This window comes from Mycosarcoma maydis, chromosome 19 (assembly GCF_000328475.2).
Source record: "Mycosarcoma maydis chromosome 19, whole genome shotgun sequence".
In the NCBI taxonomy this organism is placed as follows: domain Eukaryota; kingdom Fungi; phylum Basidiomycota; class Ustilaginomycetes; order Ustilaginales; genus Mycosarcoma; species Mycosarcoma maydis.
Window position 1 is genome coordinate 92,527 of NC_026496.1, and position 19,721 is coordinate 112,247.

General features: G+C 54.0%; 9 protein-coding genes across 9 annotated transcripts; 3 read left to right on the plus strand and 6 right to left on the minus strand.

The window, feature by feature from the left end:
* Nucleotides 1-583: 583 nt before the first annotated feature.
* Nucleotides 584-2,767, minus strand: UMAG_05274 (uncharacterized protein; the record flags this gene model as incomplete). The annotated part of the gene is made up of 1 exon (XM_011393694.1): nt 584-2,767. One exon carries the CDS (start codon nt 2,765-2,767, stop codon nt 584-586), a length of 2,184 nt encoding a protein of 727 aa, XP_011391996.1.
* Nucleotides 2,768-5,751: 2,984 nt separating this feature from the next.
* Nucleotides 5,752-7,173, minus strand: UMAG_05275 (uncharacterized protein; the record flags this gene model as incomplete). Its single annotated transcript, XM_011393695.1, has 1 exon — nt 5,752-7,173. One exon carries the CDS (start codon nt 7,171-7,173, stop codon nt 5,752-5,754), a length of 1,422 nt encoding a protein of 473 aa, XP_011391997.1.
* A 1,193-nt stretch (nt 7,174-8,366) lies between these two features.
* On the minus strand, nt 8,367-8,934 carry UMAG_05276 (uncharacterized protein; the record flags this gene model as incomplete). Its single annotated transcript, XM_011393696.1, has 2 exons — nt 8,367-8,795; nt 8,884-8,934. The coding sequence occupies 2 exons, from the start codon at nt 8,932-8,934 to the stop codon at nt 8,367-8,369; spliced, it is 480 nt and encodes a 159-aa protein (XP_011391998.1).
* A 1,507-nt stretch (nt 8,935-10,441) lies between these two features.
* Nucleotides 10,442-11,886, plus strand: UMAG_10548 (putative H+-transporting two-sector ATPase chain b precursor; the record flags this gene model as incomplete). The annotated part of the gene is made up of 2 exons (XM_011393846.1): nt 10,442-10,789; nt 11,512-11,886. 2 exons carry the CDS (start codon nt 10,442-10,444, stop codon nt 11,884-11,886), a joined length of 723 nt encoding a protein of 240 aa, XP_011392148.1.
* Nucleotides 11,887-12,220: 334 nt separating this feature from the next.
* On the minus strand, nt 12,221-12,895 carry UMAG_05278 (uncharacterized protein; the record flags this gene model as incomplete). The annotated part of the gene is made up of 1 exon (XM_011393697.1): nt 12,221-12,895. The coding sequence occupies one exon, from the start codon at nt 12,893-12,895 to the stop codon at nt 12,221-12,223; it is 675 nt and encodes a 224-aa protein (XP_011391999.1).
* A 675-nt stretch (nt 12,896-13,570) lies between these two features.
* UMAG_10549 (uncharacterized protein) lies at nt 13,571-14,899 on the plus strand (the record flags this gene model as incomplete). Its single annotated transcript, XM_011393847.1, has 1 exon — nt 13,571-14,899. One exon carries the CDS (start codon nt 13,571-13,573, stop codon nt 14,897-14,899), a length of 1,329 nt encoding a protein of 442 aa, XP_011392149.1.
* A 184-nt stretch (nt 14,900-15,083) lies between these two features.
* UMAG_05280 (uncharacterized protein) lies at nt 15,084-16,493 on the minus strand (the record flags this gene model as incomplete). The annotated part of the gene is made up of 1 exon (XM_011393698.1): nt 15,084-16,493. The coding sequence occupies one exon, from the start codon at nt 16,491-16,493 to the stop codon at nt 15,084-15,086; it is 1,410 nt and encodes a 469-aa protein (XP_011392000.1).
* A 539-nt stretch (nt 16,494-17,032) lies between these two features.
* On the plus strand, nt 17,033-18,583 carry UMAG_10551 (putative TFIIH subunit (transcription initiation factor), factor B; the record flags this gene model as incomplete). The annotated part of the gene is made up of 1 exon (XM_011393848.1): nt 17,033-18,583. One exon carries the CDS (start codon nt 17,033-17,035, stop codon nt 18,581-18,583), a length of 1,551 nt encoding a protein of 516 aa, XP_011392150.1.
* A 411-nt stretch (nt 18,584-18,994) lies between these two features.
* On the minus strand, nt 18,995-19,657 carry UMAG_05282 (uncharacterized protein; the record flags this gene model as incomplete). Its single annotated transcript, XM_011393699.1, has 1 exon — nt 18,995-19,657. The coding sequence occupies one exon, from the start codon at nt 19,655-19,657 to the stop codon at nt 18,995-18,997; it is 663 nt and encodes a 220-aa protein (XP_011392001.1).
* Nucleotides 19,658-19,721: the final 64 nt, after the last annotated feature.

The window sequence follows — 19,721 nt, forward strand, 5'->3', positions numbered from 1 at the left end:
GCTGAAATCTGCACGGTGCGTGTGCCGTGCCGTGCCATGTCAAATTCCAACCCAAAAATACTCAGTGACTCACACTCGTGACTGTAGTATTCGTGATTCACGACTCACGACTCACGACTCACCACTCGGCACCAGCTACGAATCGTGAATTCAGAATTCACGGTTCTTCTACCCTTCTCGTCGCAACACCACGGCCATCCGAGATTTCAGTTCGACTGGCTAGATTCACAGTTCGAGCTCGACATACAGTACTGTAGCAATGCGCATGTGCGCATGTCTGGCTCGATACATCACTAGCGACACTCTGTAAACAGCGTGGGTCGATCAAGCGAAATTCAAAAGAGCGTGGATGGATCTGTCTGTTGCACCGCTGGTGGGAAACAGGTCTTCAGTTGGTAGGAGGGGAATCAAACGAGCGTGTGAGAGCTTGACGGTTCAAGCCCTCGAGCAAATGGGGCCTGCCGAAAGCTGTCAACAGCTTCAAGGCGCCAGAGCCCGGGTATATCGTGTTCCTTGCTGCTTCCTGCTTTCCAGGAGGAGCATTTGAGCAGGCCACTCTTTGCATTACCTAGGGGCTTCCGCCCTAGACAGGTGACTTTCTCTTGGCGAGACCTGGCGACGTCGAATGCATCAACACAGGCGTACTTTGCCCGCTAGGCCCCGAATTTGAAGCTGTACGCTTCAGCGGCGTACGCATCGCCTTTGCGTTGGGACCTTCGCTGCCATCCGGTCCGAAAAAGCTCTGATCGGCCATGCTTATTACGTTCTGTCCAAATTGCGGCGCAAAGCCGTTCGAAGCGATGAAGGGCGACCCTTCAAACGACTTGAACTGGCCACCGGCCATCGACCCTGGTGCAGGCGAAGGCGGAAGCGGAGTGTTGATAGCAGTCATCATAGCTTGGTGTTGCGGCGTCAGCGGTGAGGGAGGCATACTCATCACGCCGAGCCCAGCGTTGCCAGCAGAGAGCCCTGCCGATGTTGGACTGACACCGGGATGCATGCCCGGCGCAAACATACCCGCTGTCGCCCCCGACGTATCGATGGCCAATCCAGCGAGGCCGGCACGGTTAGCGCCAGGTCCATCACCGCGTCCGATGTTGAACTGTGGAGGTGGCATCTGCCCCTCACCAAACGAAGCTGACCGTTGCGGTGTCATATTGGCACCCATGGCCATCATGGCACCGTCACCATGCATCGAGCTATGCATTGGCGAGCCGTTCATCGTGAGCATACTTTCGCTGTGCGCCGAGCTGACAGAGACGCGACGAGAGATGGGTGTAGCCGCCATGCCGTACCCTTCCATCGACACACCGAACGCTGACGATGTACCATGCATGCCTCGAGAAAGATGTGTCGCGCCGGCACCCATGCGCAGACCGCCAGGACCGACGCCAGGACCGAACTCGGGCTCTGTGACAAAGATAGGTGGGCCATCGTGGCCTTGAGGCGTCCACAAGCCTTGAGGGGGCATCGGAGAGGGGATATCGAGCGTAGGGACACGTACATCGAAACCAAGGTTGCCACCGCTCGTCTTCTTGACGTGTTCGAGCACCATACCTAACACATCCCTGAGCTGCGTGGTAAAAGTGCGCAGCGCCATGTTTTGCTCGGCGAGCTCTTCGAGCCTGAACTGCATCTCGTCGACCTGCTGGCGCAACTGCATCTGGCCCACGCTGACACTGTACTGCAAGTCTCGCGCTTCGACACGAGCGTGCTCCGAGTCCAACGCTTTCCTACGAATGTCGTCGAGCAGGTCAGGTCGGCCACGCAAGAACTTGGGGTGTGAAAATTCCCAGATCTGCGCATCGGCCGACTGGCGGTGACCGCGCGGCGTCTTGTTGACCTTGTAGAAGCCATACATGTTGAGCTGGCGGATAAAGCTGGAAAAGTTACTGTGCTTAAAGTGCTTGCCGAGCACCTCTTTTGCAAATTCGTCAAAGTTGCAGACCATGACACTGGTGCCATTGCGGTTCCAGCTGATGAGATGCTGATAGTCTGGGTCGCTGACCATGCGGAAGAGCTTGTAGACAAACTTGCTGCTCTGCCTTTTCTCTGCGGCGAGGTCGGCATCCGACTGGCTGGTGACGTTGGGATCATCGACGGAAACATCGCCCACGCTCTGGTTGCCAGCGCCGCCGCCAAAACCCGAAGTGGGACTCTCCGCGTTCTGAGACCCGGTGGCACTCTTGATCGATGTAGAGCTGTACGAGCGCATAGCGGCGGTGAGCGGAGCCGTCTCGGTGCTCATGTTGTACTCTGCTCGTAGCGGTGAGGAGACATTGGGCGCGCCGAGATGAGCATCTGATGTAGCGATGCTATCCGGATGCAGGTGAGGCGATGTAGAGGCAGCGGCGGCGCCTATGCTGAAGGACGCCGATGCATCTGCTGGTGATGCGAGGTTAGACGGAGGCGATGAAGCGGCGGTGCCAGCAAAGTTGAGCGAGTTGGCGAGATGCGGCTGTTGGTGCTGTTGATACTGTTGGTGCTGTTGGTGCTGTTCGCCTTCGCTTTTTACAGACAGACCCGAGATGTTGAGATGAAGGTTGCTTCCGGAAGAGGTGGGGCGCATGGTAGCAGAATCGTGCGGATAGACATGGATTGGAGCATTGGCGTCAGCCGTGCCGAGATTCGCTGGATGCGAGATAGAAGCAGGTGAGTCGGCCATTTTTTGATGTTGGAGTTGATGATGGGGCGATGAGGAAGAAGGTGCGTGGAAGAAGGCGTCAAATGCCGGGTCAAAGGTCTGACCGTTTTCGATGCCGTTCATGCTGGGCCAATGTCAGAAGGAGGTGTGCCGACAGAGATGCGTCAAGGCTTATGCTACATCCAGGTGTCGTAGCTTAGGGTGCTCTCGCTGAAAACTTGGTTGGGGAATGTAGATGGCCTAGCAAGATAATTTGGGAAAGAGAGGCGCGGTAACGACCGAATTGTAAGTGATTCGTCTGATAGTAGGCTAGACAAGGCGGCGGTTCGAGAGTGCTGGGCAAAATGTTGACGTGAGGGAGTGACGAGAGGACCTGAAAAAGGAGCACACTGTCGAGAGTGTAGTTGCAGCACTTTGACGATCAGAAGTAACGTTTGGGACAGTAGCTGAAGCAGCGAGACCTCGATCGCTCCGATGGCGACTAGATGCGATTTGCGGACGAATCAGCAACGACAAAGACAAGGAAATGGTGTTGGTGCGAGCGAGCCGAGTCAAGCCAAGCTAAGTCGAGCCGAGCCAAGCCGATAGTGATTGATGATATGCCAAGGCAGAGACGCTTGTAAAACTACGGCTACAGGGCAACGAGTGTTGCGGTATAATGCTGTACCACGTCGTGCACTGAGAAGAAGCAGCCGTCAAGACAGGACCGAGGAGATCAAAGGTGGGGAGCGGTGGACTCCGATCACGTTCTAGCACCCGTCGCGCCGAATCACGAATCCGTTAGTGTCACACACACGCACACGCTCACACACACGCTCACACACACCGGGCGCCAGAAACAGAGCCAGAGCCAAAGCGACGAAGCCGGAAAGCGCGACTTGGACTTACGGGCGGAGAAGCGATTCCAAAGCAGCTAAAAGACAGACGAGCTGCTCTGCTGATTACAACAGGGCACGACAGCGGGGGGGAAAAACAGCATATCACGCTTAAAAAGCCAACATCCCCGAGACACACACTTGCGCTCGCTTGGCATAAGTTATGCTGAAAAACGCGGACTACTCTGACAGCCACACTCCGGCAACTCTTGGGCCAGCTAAGCATTCGGCAGTTGGTCAGTGTTAGTCTGCTTTCTGGCACGAACACGAAACACACACCAAAAACACGAAAATGAGAGAGAGAAAAAAATCCGCCTGACAGCCAAGCTTGCCAACCACGAACGTTGACAATCGACGATTGGTAATTTACGGCGCAACTGCACCTGCACCTGCACCTGCACCTGCACCTGCGCCCGAACCCGCACCCGCACCCGCACCGTTCGCACGCCAACGCTTGGGCTTGTGCTTGAAGCTGCTTTTGCTTTACGCTGCGTGCAAGCTTACTCCTGACTTGAACCCCAGGCTCGGTCGGACACGCCGGTGTCGTCCGCGATGCAAAATCACCTATCAACATGGCCTTTCTCGTGACTAGAAAAAAGTGACACCAGAAAGAAGTAAGCACACGAAATGAAGGATCTCCAACCATTGTAAATAAATACAGTCACGCGTCACTTTGTACACTTCCGAAGGTGCGAAGAAAAGGTTGCGCTATAACCTTCACGTCTGGATCACAGCGAGCGAGCGAGCGAGCGAGACAAGCACAAAGCAAGAGCATTTCTGTCTCGAGTCTCGTTCGTGATTGCAACCAAAAACTGGTGAACCTCGGCTCGGTCGCTATCTTTTCGAGCTGCTGCTAGCCAGCAAATCGTGAATTGCCACTGAATCATGAATCCTGAATCCTGGATCGAGTCGTGATTTTACCATTCGTGATTGGTTTTGGTTCCGCGCACACTTTGTTCCTCCTTTGATTCGCTTACTTATCAATCAGGCATGGGTTCATATCGTTCGCGTTTAGCTGTTTCTCAGTATACGAGGCACACGCCAGCAGGTACTACCTCTTGACAACCCTCCATATAGATTCGCAAACCACACGTACGAGTGTGCTATAGAGCCATTCACGATGACGCTGTAGTCGGTGTGGTGCGCTTCTGCGGAGACTGATTGCTTGGCAGTAAGCATGGTCGACATGTATTCACGATACGATTCGTGATTGGTAATAAATTATTTTCATCTCGCTCTCAACTAACTTAGCTTATCCAAACTTGAGATCTGCGTGACGGCCAACGCTGCAAAAGCTCGTGCAGTTTTCCACTCTAAATATCCGAGTCCCCCTCCTGTGAAACTTTGACCAAGTCGTGAGTACAGCCTATACGATGGACGCGTGACGAGCAACAGTCACGAGTAGCCTGCTTTGCTTCGCATTCGTCATTGAGGTTCGGAGCGGACGAAATCATGAATGAGATTGCCAATTCGTGAAGCACCAATTCGTGCCTGTCAATTGAATGACATCTGGACGTCGCGCGATGTGTATCCGGTGATGCGTGTCCACCATTGGCTGACCCCGTATAAGCGACTCTCGCTACATTTGTAACCCCTCACGGCCGAAACGTACATACTCCGGCTCATCCCGCAAAGCAAAAGCATGTGGGAGAAAAGGATGAATCCAAAGAGAACAGGAGAAGACGGTGATTGTACTGTACATGCTGAGCGTGGTGTCCAATGCGATTCGGTGGAGCCCATGTTGGTCCAGTGCGGATGACAGTGCCACCCTGTCCGCCTCGATCCGTCGGAGGCTCATCCGATCATTTTCACCTTCACCGTTAGGCGTTTGTGCCATCTTGATCATGCATGCTATCTCTAAAATCAAGTGTCGCGCCCATCCGAATGGTTCTGCCGATGCGAAGCCCATCTGCTTTGCCAGCTTTTAGGCAAAAATCCTAAAAAAAATCCAAATCCTCCAGCTCTGCTACCTCGATCGCTTTCATCAGCAGCAGAGCGAGAGGCAGGTCCAAAACGGCTCAGGAGACTAGGCCAGAATGTCCGGGACGAATGCTCGTGCGGCCGCGAATGAGGCGATGCGAACAATGGCGTTTCCAGCAGCGACGCTTGCTCTTGTCGTCGTCGAGTCGAATCACCATGCCCACTGCGATTCGGACCAGCGTCGCGATTTTTGGCCTCGATCTCACTGATGGTGCGATTGCGCTTCCAACCGTATTTGGACCTGAGGTATTCCTACGGAAGCGGCTCGCTGCTCGAAGACAGTCGGTTCAGATGCACGTATACGTCTGTACCGTACCCTTCCATCGAGATCAGCTTGAGATCGCCGCCAAAGTAGCGCGCATACAGCCTCGCCAGTGGCAGACCGTATCCAAATCCAGCCATGGGCGCTTTAAAGTCGGAAGCGTTGAACTCGGGATCCAAGTCTTCCGACTGAGCCGTCGTGTACATGTAGGTCCACACCAACGGCATCTCACTACGTGGGATTCCTCCACCCTCGTCGCTAATCTTGATCGTGATGTCCTCTTTGCCCTCGACCACAATCACCTTGATAGGCGGAAAGTTGTCCTCCTGATCGACGCCGTACCGCTCCACCACAGCTCGAAGCGAGTTCTTGAGCAGCTCGAATAGCATGTGGTTCAAGTGGCTCGGCACATACATGAACGTCAGATCTGGCGGACAGACGAGCTGGACGGGGGGACCTTTGAACAGCCCGTAGTGCTCCTCGCAGACAAAACGCGCGTTCTCGATGGCCTCGTGCGCCATGGCTCCCACGTTGGTGTTGGTGCAGATGATACCGACGTACTGCTCATGCTCCTGGTTGCCATCCACCTTGACACGCGCCACCTGGTCCGAGAGCGAATAGTCGCCGCTGCTGCTACTGCTGCCGCTTCCGATGAGCTTCGAAGAAGGACGTTGTGATGAACGACTGAGCGCGATATGCTGACCAATCAAGATGCGAATGCCAATACGAGAGAGGTAGAAGCGGTCCAAGAACGATTGCACGTCGGCCTGAAGCGTGTTGCGCTTTCTGGAACGCTTGTATTCCAGCACGCCCTGCGCGATCGTCGTGACAACGGCGTCGTGTCTCTTTTTGATCTTTTCAAGCGCCTTTGTGAAATCTTCGTTGTATTGCTCGATTTCACTAGGCCATTGATGATCAGGCAAGTTTGCATAGTATCGATGCTCCAGAAGCGCGCGTGATCTTGAGCCGTTGCCGTTTCTCGGAACGAGCGCCTTGGCGAGGCCGGCGTCGCTGTCCGTGATGGTGGCCGATTCTAGCAAGCTCGGGTTCGGCTTGGATTCTGGGAGCGGCTCTGCGTTTTTCGACGCATTCTGTAGCAGCTTCTGCACCGATTCAGAGAGCCGTGGCTTGGGAAAGTTGACAAGCTCTTCAAACGACTGAGCATACCAATTCTTTACCTTGACGATCGAAGGCATCTTGGACAGGTCATGCGGCAATTCGTCGAGCTCTTTGACACGATGTGCAAGTCGAATCGGCAATTCTTCCGCCAGAAAGCTGCCTGCTTGGAGAATCGTGCCTGGATTCGGATTGCGACCGAACTGCACCATTTGCCGCAGCGAGATGCCTGTCTGGGGGAAGCTCGCAAAGTGGTGTAGCTGTGACCACAGCTTTTGTGGGATTTGGTAGCTCATTGTGATGAATGAGCGAGCTTGCTCTCTTGCGGTGAAAAATGTGGTTCAAATGGCAACTCAGCGGAGTAACTGTGCTAGCGCCTCGCTGACCGTTTGCGTTGAAGTGTTGAGGACGCGCGAACGATCCTGTGCACGCTACCGTACCGACGAGACCTTGCCGTGACGACAGAATCAAACCTGGCAGAGCTGCTCTGTTTCGCTTTTCGTATGATCTTGTAGAGGCAGCGGCGTGATGGGTCAACGCACAGCTTCGAAATTGGAATGTGCAGGGGGTCTGCGAAATAGAGACTGATGCTTGTCTATGTGAAAGGCTGGTTCCTAGATGCTTGCTTGCAGACGGAAGGAAGTGGAAGGAGGTCAGGTCGAGTCGAAGCCAGTCTCGTGAATTGATCGAACGATGATTGGCTTTTTAGTCGAGTTGCGGGGAAGCTTGTGCGTGAGTATTCATTGATTCGAGTCAGTCGAGAGCTCTCTCCCCTTCCTCGCGGATCTTGAGCGAATGAGAATCACAGGGAATTACCGGATGTAGGCCAATTTTAGGAAGCGGAGAGCGGAGCATGGATTCATTCACGATTCAGATTACAGAGCGCGGAGGAGGGCGGACTGAATGCGCACCGAACGGAAAGAAGCCACACACATTCGCGATTTCTCTTGACTGGCACCATGGCCGACAGCGCGTGTCAGAGTCACAAGAGCAAATCAGAAACAAGTCGGCAATAATCAATCACCAATCGTAAATAACCAACCGAGCTTCAACGGCTCGGCTCAGTTTGGCTGCGCGAAAGCCGGCAGACTGGCGCACTCAAGACCGTCTCTACATCGGTCGGCCGGTGTAGGGCCTTTTATTTAATCGAGCAGCACCTCGGCGCCTTAGGACGTGAAAGAGGGTGCATTTTCACGAGGCGTGCGGATTTCAAGCAATTGTTAGACTGTACGGTATTGTAGGCTCAGTTCATGGCACTTGCTCGGTCCAAACAAGCGTGAAGCCTTTGACTTGACGCCACCATTCCACACTCGTGGGATCTCGTCTTGTTCGCCTTGACTGTCGATACCGTCTACTTCAGCTTATTAGTATTATGGAATATCAGGCACACTAGTCAGATCTGTCACACTCTTTTGTGTAGCTCTTCTCGACACAAGGGGCCAGATTTGTCCTAAGATTGTAAAGCCTTGGAAAGGAGTAATCGCGAATGTTACGAGTTGATCACGTGGCTGCGAGCGGTAGCCTCCTGATCCGTCTCGAGCCGCTGTGGCTCAGTTTGAGGCACCGGCTCGTTAAAGTTGGGCTGACGAGCCTCATAGACGCCCCTAGGGTTGGCGTCGAATCCGCCAGGGTTGTCACGAAGCGCCTCAAACTTCTTGTCTTCCGGACCGCCGGTGCCCTCGAAACGGATGCTCGACTCGCCTGTACGCTGCGAACGGTCGTCTCCGCCCTCGTCGGGAGGAATATTCTGGGGATTAGTGCCACCACCAGTCTGGCCTGTGCGGCCGACACTGACCGAAGCACCCGGAAAATGCTCAAGTCCTGATTCGTTGATGCCCGATTCTTCCGAGGTGACGGTGGTCTTTGAGTTGAACGAGTTTTTGAGACGGCTGTCCGACTTGTTGTCCAAGTCACGAAACTGTGAATCAGAGAGTTCGGATGAGCGATGCAGTGCGTTCACATCTGAACATCCTACGCATGGCTACGAGATTGAGACGGATGCTTACCTGCTCGTCAATGATCTGCTGATCAGACTTTTCTGCGTACGCTTCAGACATGATGGCGATACTGTAAAGTTAGAAGGAAAAGCGGCCGGTGGAAGGGTGGGAAAGAGGGCAACGATGAATGAGTTCCAAGCTCAGCTCAGGTTGGCCGTGTTATATGGCATTTTGGGCGTCTAGCACCAAGCAGATGTCCCACTCAGGCAAAGCGTATAGAGTGTGCCAGGGACTGTGTCACCGAATCGCGAATGATTTGAGCCAACAGTTCCCTTGAGCCGCGGTGAGCTCATGTTACCGCTTCGACGGTTAACCCGTATCATGACTTCATCACAGCCGCTCCTGGGCGCTAGAAGACAGGCAACCGATGAAACATACAGATGATGCACTGTGACAATGCTCACACAAGAAAAAAGCGCTGGTCGATGACAAAGTGCGCATAAGGACACCCGCACTCAGTAGTCTGAGGCTGGGCAGAAAGGAGATTTCGGCGATGATTCAATGCTCACTCAGCTTGCCGTGTGGCTTTCTTGACAGCTGCCACGCTGCCCAAAGGAGAATGGCTCGCCAATTTTACAAGTGCCCATCTTTTAGGTTCGCCCGTTCTGCCACAATCCGAAGCAGTGACAGTTGCCGATCGACGCTGCAGTGATGCTTCCGACGATCGAATCGGACGACGTTAGAGGGTATCGTACGACGACATTGTGTGACGTTGATATCAGATAGACAGCGCTGCTTGGCAGTTCAGGGTTCGACGTGCGGGTTCATTAATCGTGAATGTTAGTCACCGACAAGCACTGAAAAGGACTCAGCGTGCATCACACATCACGGTCAGTTTGATGTCAGGTTGCAGCTAAGCCCTGCTTTCTGTTTCGAGTCGGTGAGATGTGTGACACAAGATCTTGCGATTAATCGTTTTCAGCGTCGATTCGACCCGATGACTCACGAATTTTGTCGATTTCGCGACGATTCGGTTCCGGCTAGGGTTGGCTTGGAGACGGAAAAAATAGGCTAGTGGTCTTCTCCCTGTCCTTTTTCGTGATCGATTCGAGCAAAGATGAAAGAAAGACCTTGACGCCTGAACCAATTCAAATGTCGAGATGCGACTACTGACTTGACCCTAATTTGAATTCGATTCCCAGACAGCCAGGTTAAATAGGATATTTTGAATTGCCCAATTCAAGTAATTGTCCAGAAGGACTTTGACTAAACAGCAGTCAAGCGCACGGCCAAAGCCTCTCAGACAGTGTCTCTGTTGTGCTCGCAGAGAAGAAAGCACTTTGAGCCACAAAGTGTGGTGCAAGCAGCGTAGAAGAAACCCGTGCAATCCAACGTCCGTAATTCAATCTTCCAGAGCCAGGATTGACTTACTGGCTGGCTGGCCGGTTGGCGCTGCTGGCTTTCTCGCTCGCTTGCTTCGGCCCACAGTACAATTGTGAGCGCCACGAGCCAGTTGGTCGTCACCATCATTCGAGGTTTTTTCGGGTTGGGCGTCATCATCGTTCACCACCACCACCTTTCAACCCTTTCCATCTTCTCGTCCGACCCTAATTTTCGCATAACCGCCATGTCGTTCCGTGTTGCTGCTCGCAGGGTGCCCACTCTTGCCCTTGCGCGACCCACCGTCGCTCCTCGTGCGGCTGCTACCTCGGCCGCTACCATGCGTCTCTACAGCGACAAGCCCTCGCCTGAGGCGCGCGCCAGCTCCATCATCGACTCTTTGCCTGGCAACTCGCTCGTCAGCAAGACCGGCTGGGTTACCCTCGGTACCGGTCTCACCGCTGTCGCCATCAGCAAGGAGATCTATGTTGCCAACGAAGAAACTGTCATCCTCGTCGGTTCGCTCATCTTTGCTGTTCTCGTCGGCCGTGCTATCACTGGCCCTTACAAGGAGTGGGCCGACTCCCAGATTGAGGTAAGGATCCCAACGCATTCGACAGCAGCCAGAGCCCCATTGTAGTGGAACCACCACCACCACCACCACAACAACAACAACAACAACAACAGCAGCAGCAGCAGCAGCAGCAGCACCAACAATAACAACAACATCATCATCATCATCATCATCATCATCACCATCATGATCATCATCAGACAGAAGCAAACAGATCAGAGGAAGGAGCGTTTTACGTCGTCTCGAGCTCTACCAGCAGCACGATTCGCGTGTACATCGAAGCTTCCTTTGTACTGCCTGCAAGCAGACCGGGAGTTGGAAAGACGTTTTCATCGCCGAGACCGACATCGCTGCGCAGCATGACACTCTTATTTTGAGCCTATACGCGATCAGGCAACCAAAGATGATAGATCAGAGGATTCGATAGCTAATGGGCGTTTCAAGACATACGTTATGATCAGCACCTTGGAGTTCAGCGATATTGGAAGCCAATCGGCTCGCGTTATGCCGCTCTTGTTGTTCGCAAAGCAGGATGACTTGCATCCGAGACACCAACAGTATCAGCGCAGTCTACATTCGCCACCTCGGCTTGGTCGTGCTTCGTTGCCGACAGTTTGTCGACATAACATCCGCCCATGCTGTTTCTGCGATGATGCTCGCCTTTTCTGTTTGCACCACCATCGATGGCGCAATGCTGACGCTTACCTCGCTTCTCGTCCCCCTTCCCTTTTGCGCAACAACAGAAAATCTCCAAGATCCTCAATGGCGCTCGCGCCAAGCACACTGAAGCCGTGCAGTCGCGCATCACCTCTGTGGAGTCGCAGAAGGACGTGGTTGGATTGACTCAGGCTCTTTACTCGGTTGCTAAGGAGACCGCACAGACCGAGAAGGAGGTGTTTGAGCTGCGACAAAAGACGGCGCTCGCCGCCGAGGTCAAGTCGGTGCTCGACTCGTGGGTGCGCTTCGAGGCGAGCGAGCGCGAGCAGGAACAGCGCGAGCTGGCAGCTAGCGTGATCAAGAAGGTGCAGGACTCTCTCAACGACGACAAGCTCCAAAAGCAGATCTTGGACAACGCTGTCGCTGAGATCGAGAGCCTGGTCAAGTCCAAGGCTATTTAAAGCAGGAATTGCCGAAGCCCGCAAAGTTTTGCAAGTAGCCATCTGGTGTAGCTGCCATGTCGCTCCACCTGCGTTGCGTCGGATCATCTGTTCAATACTTTTGCTTGGCGATACACGGCACAAGCTTGAATCCAGCGTGAAGTGTGTACAGTACACGTCAAGCGATTCTTGGCGAAAGCGATTTAGACCCATGTAGCTCCTTTTCGATCGCAATGCACTATTACAACGACAGGCCAAGGATGTATGTGAAGCGCTGTACTGAGTCAAGATAGAATTACATGAGATGCGCGCAGCCGAAATGTGGAGCAACATGTGCGGATACTAGCGGGGGTGGCTACTTGTGCAAGCTGAGATTGGCTGTCTGTTGCTCGACGGCATCTGTGGTGGAGCCTGTCGGCCTGGACGGCAAGGATTCAGCAGGCTGCAAGGAGGAGGCTTCGGGACCATCGATCATTCTCTCGAGGAGGAATTTGACTACGGCTTCCTGCTCGCTCATTTGCGCTTCGCTCATAGGACCTCTTCCAGCCTTGTTCCTTACATCCCACAACTTTCTCTCGGATCCATCGTCGTCGGCTGCGGCTGCATCGTTGGGTTGAGATGACGCGGATTTGGGGTGGAAGATCAAATTGAGTTGCTTGGCTTGCTCCGGATTGGCGGCTTCGAGCGTTTCGATATGCGAAACAAGTGCTTTGACGGTTTGCACGTGCCCGTTGAGACCGGCCCAATGCAGGGGGGTGTTGCCAGAGACATTCTGTGTTAGGGAGAGATTGAGGTCAATGTGGGGTAGCAGGTATTGGACCACTTGAAGGTGACCGTTGGCCGAAGCGTAGTGGAGCAAGGTATTGTCGTCTTGGTTCTTGATGCTTGCGAGTAGCTCGGTTGCGCGAGAAGGAGAACAAGAGAGCAGCGGCGAGAGCATCGACTCAAGATCCTCGAGATCGCCGTAGCGTGCCGAGAGCAGAAGCTCGTCGATCTGATCGCTCGTGAGAGACGCGGCTTTGTCCGACATTAGGCAGAGGTGTATAGAGACGTATTGATTGAGGATGCGAATGCGATGTGTGCAAATCGGATGCGGTCGCCCTTGGTTCGTTCCAGTGGATTTGGTAGACGTTCGTGGTTGGCTGTCAATGTCGAACCAATCGTCAATCGTCAATCACGAATCTCGAATCTCGAATGCTTTTTCAAGATGTGAGTACCAAAAATCAAAAATCGACCTCTTCTTTCCAGCCAAACTCGTGACTGGCCGCGTTCGCTCCACACAGGTTTCTCTGGTTTCCAAGTCGGTGTCTCCTGCGCTTTAACTCACCCTTACGTTTTCTTTTTCTTTTTCTGTTTTTCTTTTTCTTTTCTTCTATATTAGGCGTTTTCTCGGCAGACGCGGTTCGGTTTGCAGTCTGAATGAAAAGTGGCAAACACGAATCACGAATCTGACGGGAAATTTTTCTTTTTGTTCCTCTTCTCCTTCTTCTCAGCAGCCCCGCAAGCACAGCACAGATTGGTTTCCTTTTTTTTTTTTACTTTTTTCTTTCTGTTTTTGGTCAGTCAGGGTCCCTCTGGAATTTTGGAAACCACTCTTCCCCTCTATATCACCAATCACCACCAACTGTACACCGACTCAATACGAGCTTAGGCTGCTATCACGATCAACCTAGCAAGCTCTTGAAGCGCAGATCTGTTGGCCATCATGGCACCCACACGAACGCGTGCATCCGCCATTGGTGCGCCCTCCCAACCCGCGCAGTCGTCGCGCAAAGGCAAGAAGGCGTGGCGCAAGAACATCGATCTCACCACCACCGAGTCGTTCCTCGAGCAGCAATCGGATCCTCTGCGCGAAACCTCATCCGAGGTGCTCTTCGTCGAAGATCGTTCGGGCCAAGAAACGCTCGCTGCCAGACAGGCACGTACCAAACGGCCGCTTAAATCTCTCGAGATCCTGCAGAACTCTTACGGCCATGCTGCTCTGGCGAAACCAGCACGCAAGCATGACAAGAAGTTGGAATCGCAATTGCGAAAACTCGTCGGTCGTCAGCGCGTTTCCACACAAGGAGATGCCACTGCTATCGCACAGAAGAGCGACGATGTGGTGAAAACGACTCTGCATAGCGTCTATGATGTCTGGGGATCTTCGGCCAAAGGGAAATCCAAGGCAGACGACGAGAGCTGGATCCCAGAACAAGTGGCCAAACCGACGATCAAACAGCCCAAGACTTTGCGCCGAGATGACTACCAAAACATCACATCCACGCTACCTGCCATCGACGTGCCCCATCCAGGATCGTCATACAATCCGGATCTCGAATCGCACGAGGCGCTCATCCAGCAAGCGTACGAGATCGAGAAGCGCTTGGAGGAGAACGAGCAGATGGCGCAGGCCGAACGCGAGCAGTGGCGGGCAAAGTTGGCCATCATTGTGGCGCGAGAAGCCGAGTTGCGATTGCAGAAGGATGACGATTTGAAGCGGTACCGCGGCATGGAGGTTGATGTGCCAACCGACGGTGAATCGGACGATGAATCTGAGCGACAAGGGATGGATTCCGACGGTGACGCTGAGGCGTCGGAAGCCAAGAGGAAAACTCGCGCTCAGCGAGCACGCGCCAAACGCGCGCATCAACAACAGGCTGAAGCGGCGCGTCGAAAGCAAGCGCGTATCGAAGCGGCTGCGATCCTTCATCTGCCTGCGCTGAAACGTCGACAAGCCCGACTCGCCACGGCGCGCGCGCAAGCCGCCCACCAACGTCGACTGCAAAAGCAAACGCTCCTCGCCAAACACGGCCTGCAAGGCCAAAAACTCGGCAAGCACACCGTTCCGCTCACCCGGATCGATGTGCAGACCTCGGACCAACTCACTGAAAGCCTCCGAACTCTGAAACCCGAAGGAAACCTGTTCAGAGACAGATACCAACGACTCCAAGTCACAGGCAAGCTCGAACCCAGAGTCAAACAATCCGCCTCCACAAAGCGCAGAAAGAAACTCAAATCCTACGAAACCCATGATTACAAAAACTTCTCCTGATCCATTCCTGTCTTCACGCTTCACGGTTCAAGAGTCTCGTGTCAATCGCAAAAGCGAGTTTTCTGTTTCACAGCGATTCATGTTTTTGCAACTGTGGATCTGTATCGAGTGATGAAAGTACATGCGTAAGCATACTCAAGAATCGTCGAGATGCGTTTGAGATTGAAAGCGTGCGGGAGCATCTCTACTCTTCAGCGGCCGATGCAGCCGCAGCAAGGGGCTGTGCAACGACAGACGCTGCAGGTTCATCTGCCGGTGCGGCGGGTTCAGCCTGCGCGGGCGGCTGGTCGAGCATTGACTCGTCGGCCAACGTTTCGGGCTGCGAGGCGACAGCTTGCACCGCGCTGGCTGTATCGTCAGCTGTTGCTGTGTCTGGCACAGCGACAGCGACGGCTACGGCTGCTTTAGCTGGTTCTGTCGATGCTCGATTCGGGGGAGCTTCGTCGGTGGTTGCTTGCGTTGTGTTTGCTGCTGGTGCTGTCTCAGCAGCAGGAGCTTGCTCGGGCGCAGTAGCCGCCGGCGCATTTTCAGTGCCAGCTAATATTGTGGGAACTGCAACAGCCGCTGGCGCCACTGGCGCGGCTGATACTTCAGCCGCAGGCTGAGCAGGTGTAACGCCAAGCTCAATGTTGAGCCTCTCGATAGCTTCTTTCTCAGCCTGTCTGCGTTCGGCCTCCTTTGCCTCATCCACTTGAGGCTGTGCGGGCGATGCCGCATCCGCCGGCTGTGCCTGCTGTGCCTGCTGCATCTGTTCATCACCACCTGCTTCACCAACTTCGGCTGTAGGCTTGCGCGGCCGCATCTCGTCCGGCGTCTCGGCACGCACGAATCCAACACCCAGGATCTTTCCTCTCGAAGCGTTCTCGCTCCACGTCGCCACGTCTACCGCCTCATCTGTTCCATCTGACGCCTTGTGCCTTGACATACTCTTGCTAACACTCGAGCTTTCGCGCAACTGCTTCAACTTTTCCGCGTGCTCCTCTTGCAGCTGTTGCACTTGTTGCTGGATCGTCTGCACTTTGGCCTGTAGCACTTCCGTCTTGACCTCAGCGTACGGCGAAGGTGCCGGAGTCAGTGTATCGATTCTCCTGGCGTCAAACACCATACTGAGCAGCTCGTGATTTCTGGCGTATCTGGCAACAGCCATGTCTCTTGGACTCAATCGATCCAGATCATCAAAGATGGACTCTGGCATCTCATCCGCGATCGTGGGTGGCAGATTGAGCCCCAGAAACGCTGGCATGGGTGGTCGAGCAGGATGCGCATGAGGTGCTGCCGGATGCGCTTGTTGAGCATGAGGATGGTGAGGGTTGTGCATGGATGGACGGCGTGGCAAGTGGTGTGGTTGCTGGTGGGGAAGCTGCTGCTGTTGATGCGGATGCTGCGCCGTGAGCTTGCGCTTACGCCCACGAGTTGATTGTGTAGTAGGCGAATCCATGTAGTGCTGATGTTGCGGATGTTGAGGGATGAATTGTTGTCCGTGAGGATGAGGACGGTTCATCAAGCCTGGAGAAGGAGACGCCGAAGCACGCACGCCTGGATGTACCGCGTGACCAGCACCGTGACCGTGACCGTGAGGCGGTGGCATGTTCATGATGTGCAGAATTTCGTGCAAGTCCGACTTGTGCAGGTATCAGCTTCCGAGTGAATCTATTCGCGAAGATTGACCTCGGCGATGCTTTGGGAATGATGATGGTGTTGCAATAGAAACGACGCGACTCACGACTTTGTGCTTTGCAAGGCGACTCACGACTTTGAATCACGATTTACGACGATTCACGACGATTCACGATGATTCACGACTTGGCGCTGAAGCTCTGACAGCACAAGAAATTTTATGAATGTTAGGCCTTGCTTACAATACTCAGCGTGAATCCAAATCGCACTCCTCACGACTCCACATACACGATTCACGATTCACGATTCACGATTCTACGCTTCGGCCATTCACGATATTCGTGATTTATACGATTCACGATTGTAGGAAAGTTGACAGAAGCCAAAAGACTCGGTGCATCTTCCAGTGTCCCCTGCACCCACACGACACGGTCACCTATATCGAGCATCGATTCGTCAGGCAGCGCGAGCGCCAACAGTCCGACTTATCGCTGTGCACAACCACACACACGCAAGATGCCGCCTCGGATAGCGGATGACGAATATATCGACGATGGCGCCGGTGCATATGATGCCGAAGACTTCCTGGACGATGATGACAGCGGTGACGAATACCGGGCGGCGCCATCGCTACCGAAGCTAGGCACGCTGCGCGGTGCTGGTGCCGGTGGTGCATCTCGCTCGTCGGCAGCTGCGTCAAATGGCAGGGCTGGTACTTTGGCTGCTGGATCGTCTGCCTCTTCCAGTGGCACTGCTCGAGCCAAGGCAGCAGCCAACGCAAAATCCAAGCAAAAAGATCAGGGATATTCGTGGGAAGCCACTTACAAGCGATCATGGGATGCTGTTGCTGAAGACGATTCCGGCTCGCTCGAGAGCACAGTGCGATCCATGATTGAAGGCTCGAAACGTCGACGTGTGCTTAAGGACGTTGCGCCGGTTCAGCGTGGCATTATCCGTCACCTCGTTCTGCTCATCGATCTATCGGCCAGCATGCTGGAGAAGGACATGCGACCAAACCGCTTTGATGTGACACTTCAGTACGCACGCGAGTTTGTGGGCGAATACTTTGACCAGAACCCCATCGGACAACTCTCGATCATCGGCACGCGTTCCGGCATCGCAGAGCGGCTTGCCATGATGGGAGGCAACACAGTCGATCATACGGCGTCGCTTTCCAACAAGCGTAGACTCGAACCGCGCGGCGAGCCGTCGCTTCAGAATGCGCTCGAAATGGCCAGGAGTAGTCTGGTACATTTGCCAGCTTCAAATTCGCGAGAGATCCTCGCCATCTTTGGCAGCTTGACTACGTGCGATCCGGGCAACATCCACGATACCATAGCCACGCTGGTCAAGGACAACATTCGCGTGTCGATTGTGCACCTTGCTGCTGAGGTCAAGGTGTTCAAGGACGTGTGCACGCGGACGGGCGGTACATTCAGCGTTGCACTTAACGAAGGGCATTTTCACGATTCATTGTTTGAGCTAGTTCCGCCACCGGCAGTCGAAGGAAAGCCGAGGCGAACAAGGCAGCACATGGTGGGTATTGCAGACGGTTCAACCGCGATGGATGCGGAAGACGACGATGAGGATGGAGTGCAGGCAGGCGTAGATCTGCTCCAGATGGCTTTCCCACTCCGACTACCGGCACATGCAGCACCAACGCTGTGCGCATGTCACTCGCGCTCGCGCGGTAGTGGATACCTCTGTCCGCGCTGCGGTGTCAAAGTATGCAATGTGCCGACCGACTGTCCCGTCTGTGGAATCACGATCGTTATGTCGACGCACCTTGCACGGTCGTACCACCACCTGTTTCCTGTTCCCAACTGGAAAGCTGTGCCGTGGTCCTCGGTGACACCTGACTCTGACGGCGCGTGTTTTTCGTGCAACGTACCGTTCCCTTCATTGCAAGAGCGCAAAGAGAAGAGTGCGGCGGCTAACAAGGCGTTGGAGGAGGCTGGCTTGTCGCCGAGCTCCAGATATCGCTGCGGCAGGTGTGCAATCGACTTTTGTTTGGAGTGCGATGCCTTTGTACACGAGCAGCTTCATGTATGTCCTGGTTGCTGTTGATGCGCAGGTGCAAGTCATCCAAATTCGACTCCTCTGTCCGCCTTTTGTGATGCGCAGTGACATGTAGGCGCGGCGCGGCTGATAATTTCAATGTCACTTTTCTCGCCTCAATTTCCTGCGTGCCTTTTCAAGGATTCTGGTGTCTGTTTTCCATGGTGTACATGGTCTAATGCCATCTAGGAACCGTCGGACTCTTTTGTCTGTGCCAACAAGAAGTTGACGATTCGAACGGTGACACAGGAGGTTGCCTCTCGCTGCACATACGGGTAGAGCGATAGACCAGAGTGTGGAAATGCTGTGTTTCATAAGATAAAAGTACAGGGAAAGTCACGAGTGGGGAGTCGATTTTTGCTGGTCCGCGAATGATCACGGTATGGCTGGAATGGCACGGCGGATCTGAATAGAAGACGCTCATGCCGCTCTTAACGCCTCGCCTTGCTCGGCGGTCTCGCCTTGCTTGAGACGCTCGGTAGGCAATTCATCCACAAAGTCTGGCAGCTCGGTATTTGTCTGCAGATAACTTGGTACGCTCTCGCTCTCCTCATCGCCCCATCCGTCTGCCTCCAAAGCATCTAGCTCCGCCTGCAGATCCTCCTCATCCACCTCGTCCGGGACGCCATAACTTCTACCGAGCGTTTCTTGCACCTCGTTGGCCGCTTCGATCAAATCCTCCATTTCATCCTGCATGCTTTCGATCTTGTCCAAATCGATCTTGCCGTATGTCTTTTTCATCTCCTTGTTCGCACTCTGCATCGCATCGAATGTGGCCATGGTGTTTCGCAGGTTTTCTGTGGTCATAGTAGCCTGTTCCATGTTGTAGGATTGCTGTTGGAGTTGGGCGAGTTGGTTTTCATAGAGACGTTTCTGTTTGAGCACGCGCAGTGCACGCTGTTGGATCGCGGTTTTACCGGGACCATCGCGCATCTTGCGCATCTGATCGCGATAGCGTGTAAGTTCCGAGTCGAGTTTGCGGATCTTGACTTCGACCGAGTCGGCGCGTGTCTCGGTGGAGGCGATGGCGTCGGTGAGCGACGGCTTTGGCTTCGCCGCTTTGCTGCCGAATAGACGATTCATGGTGAAAGAGTACGAGTAGATGAAACAAGACAAGATTCGTCCCGAAATGGCCAAACTGTCAGAG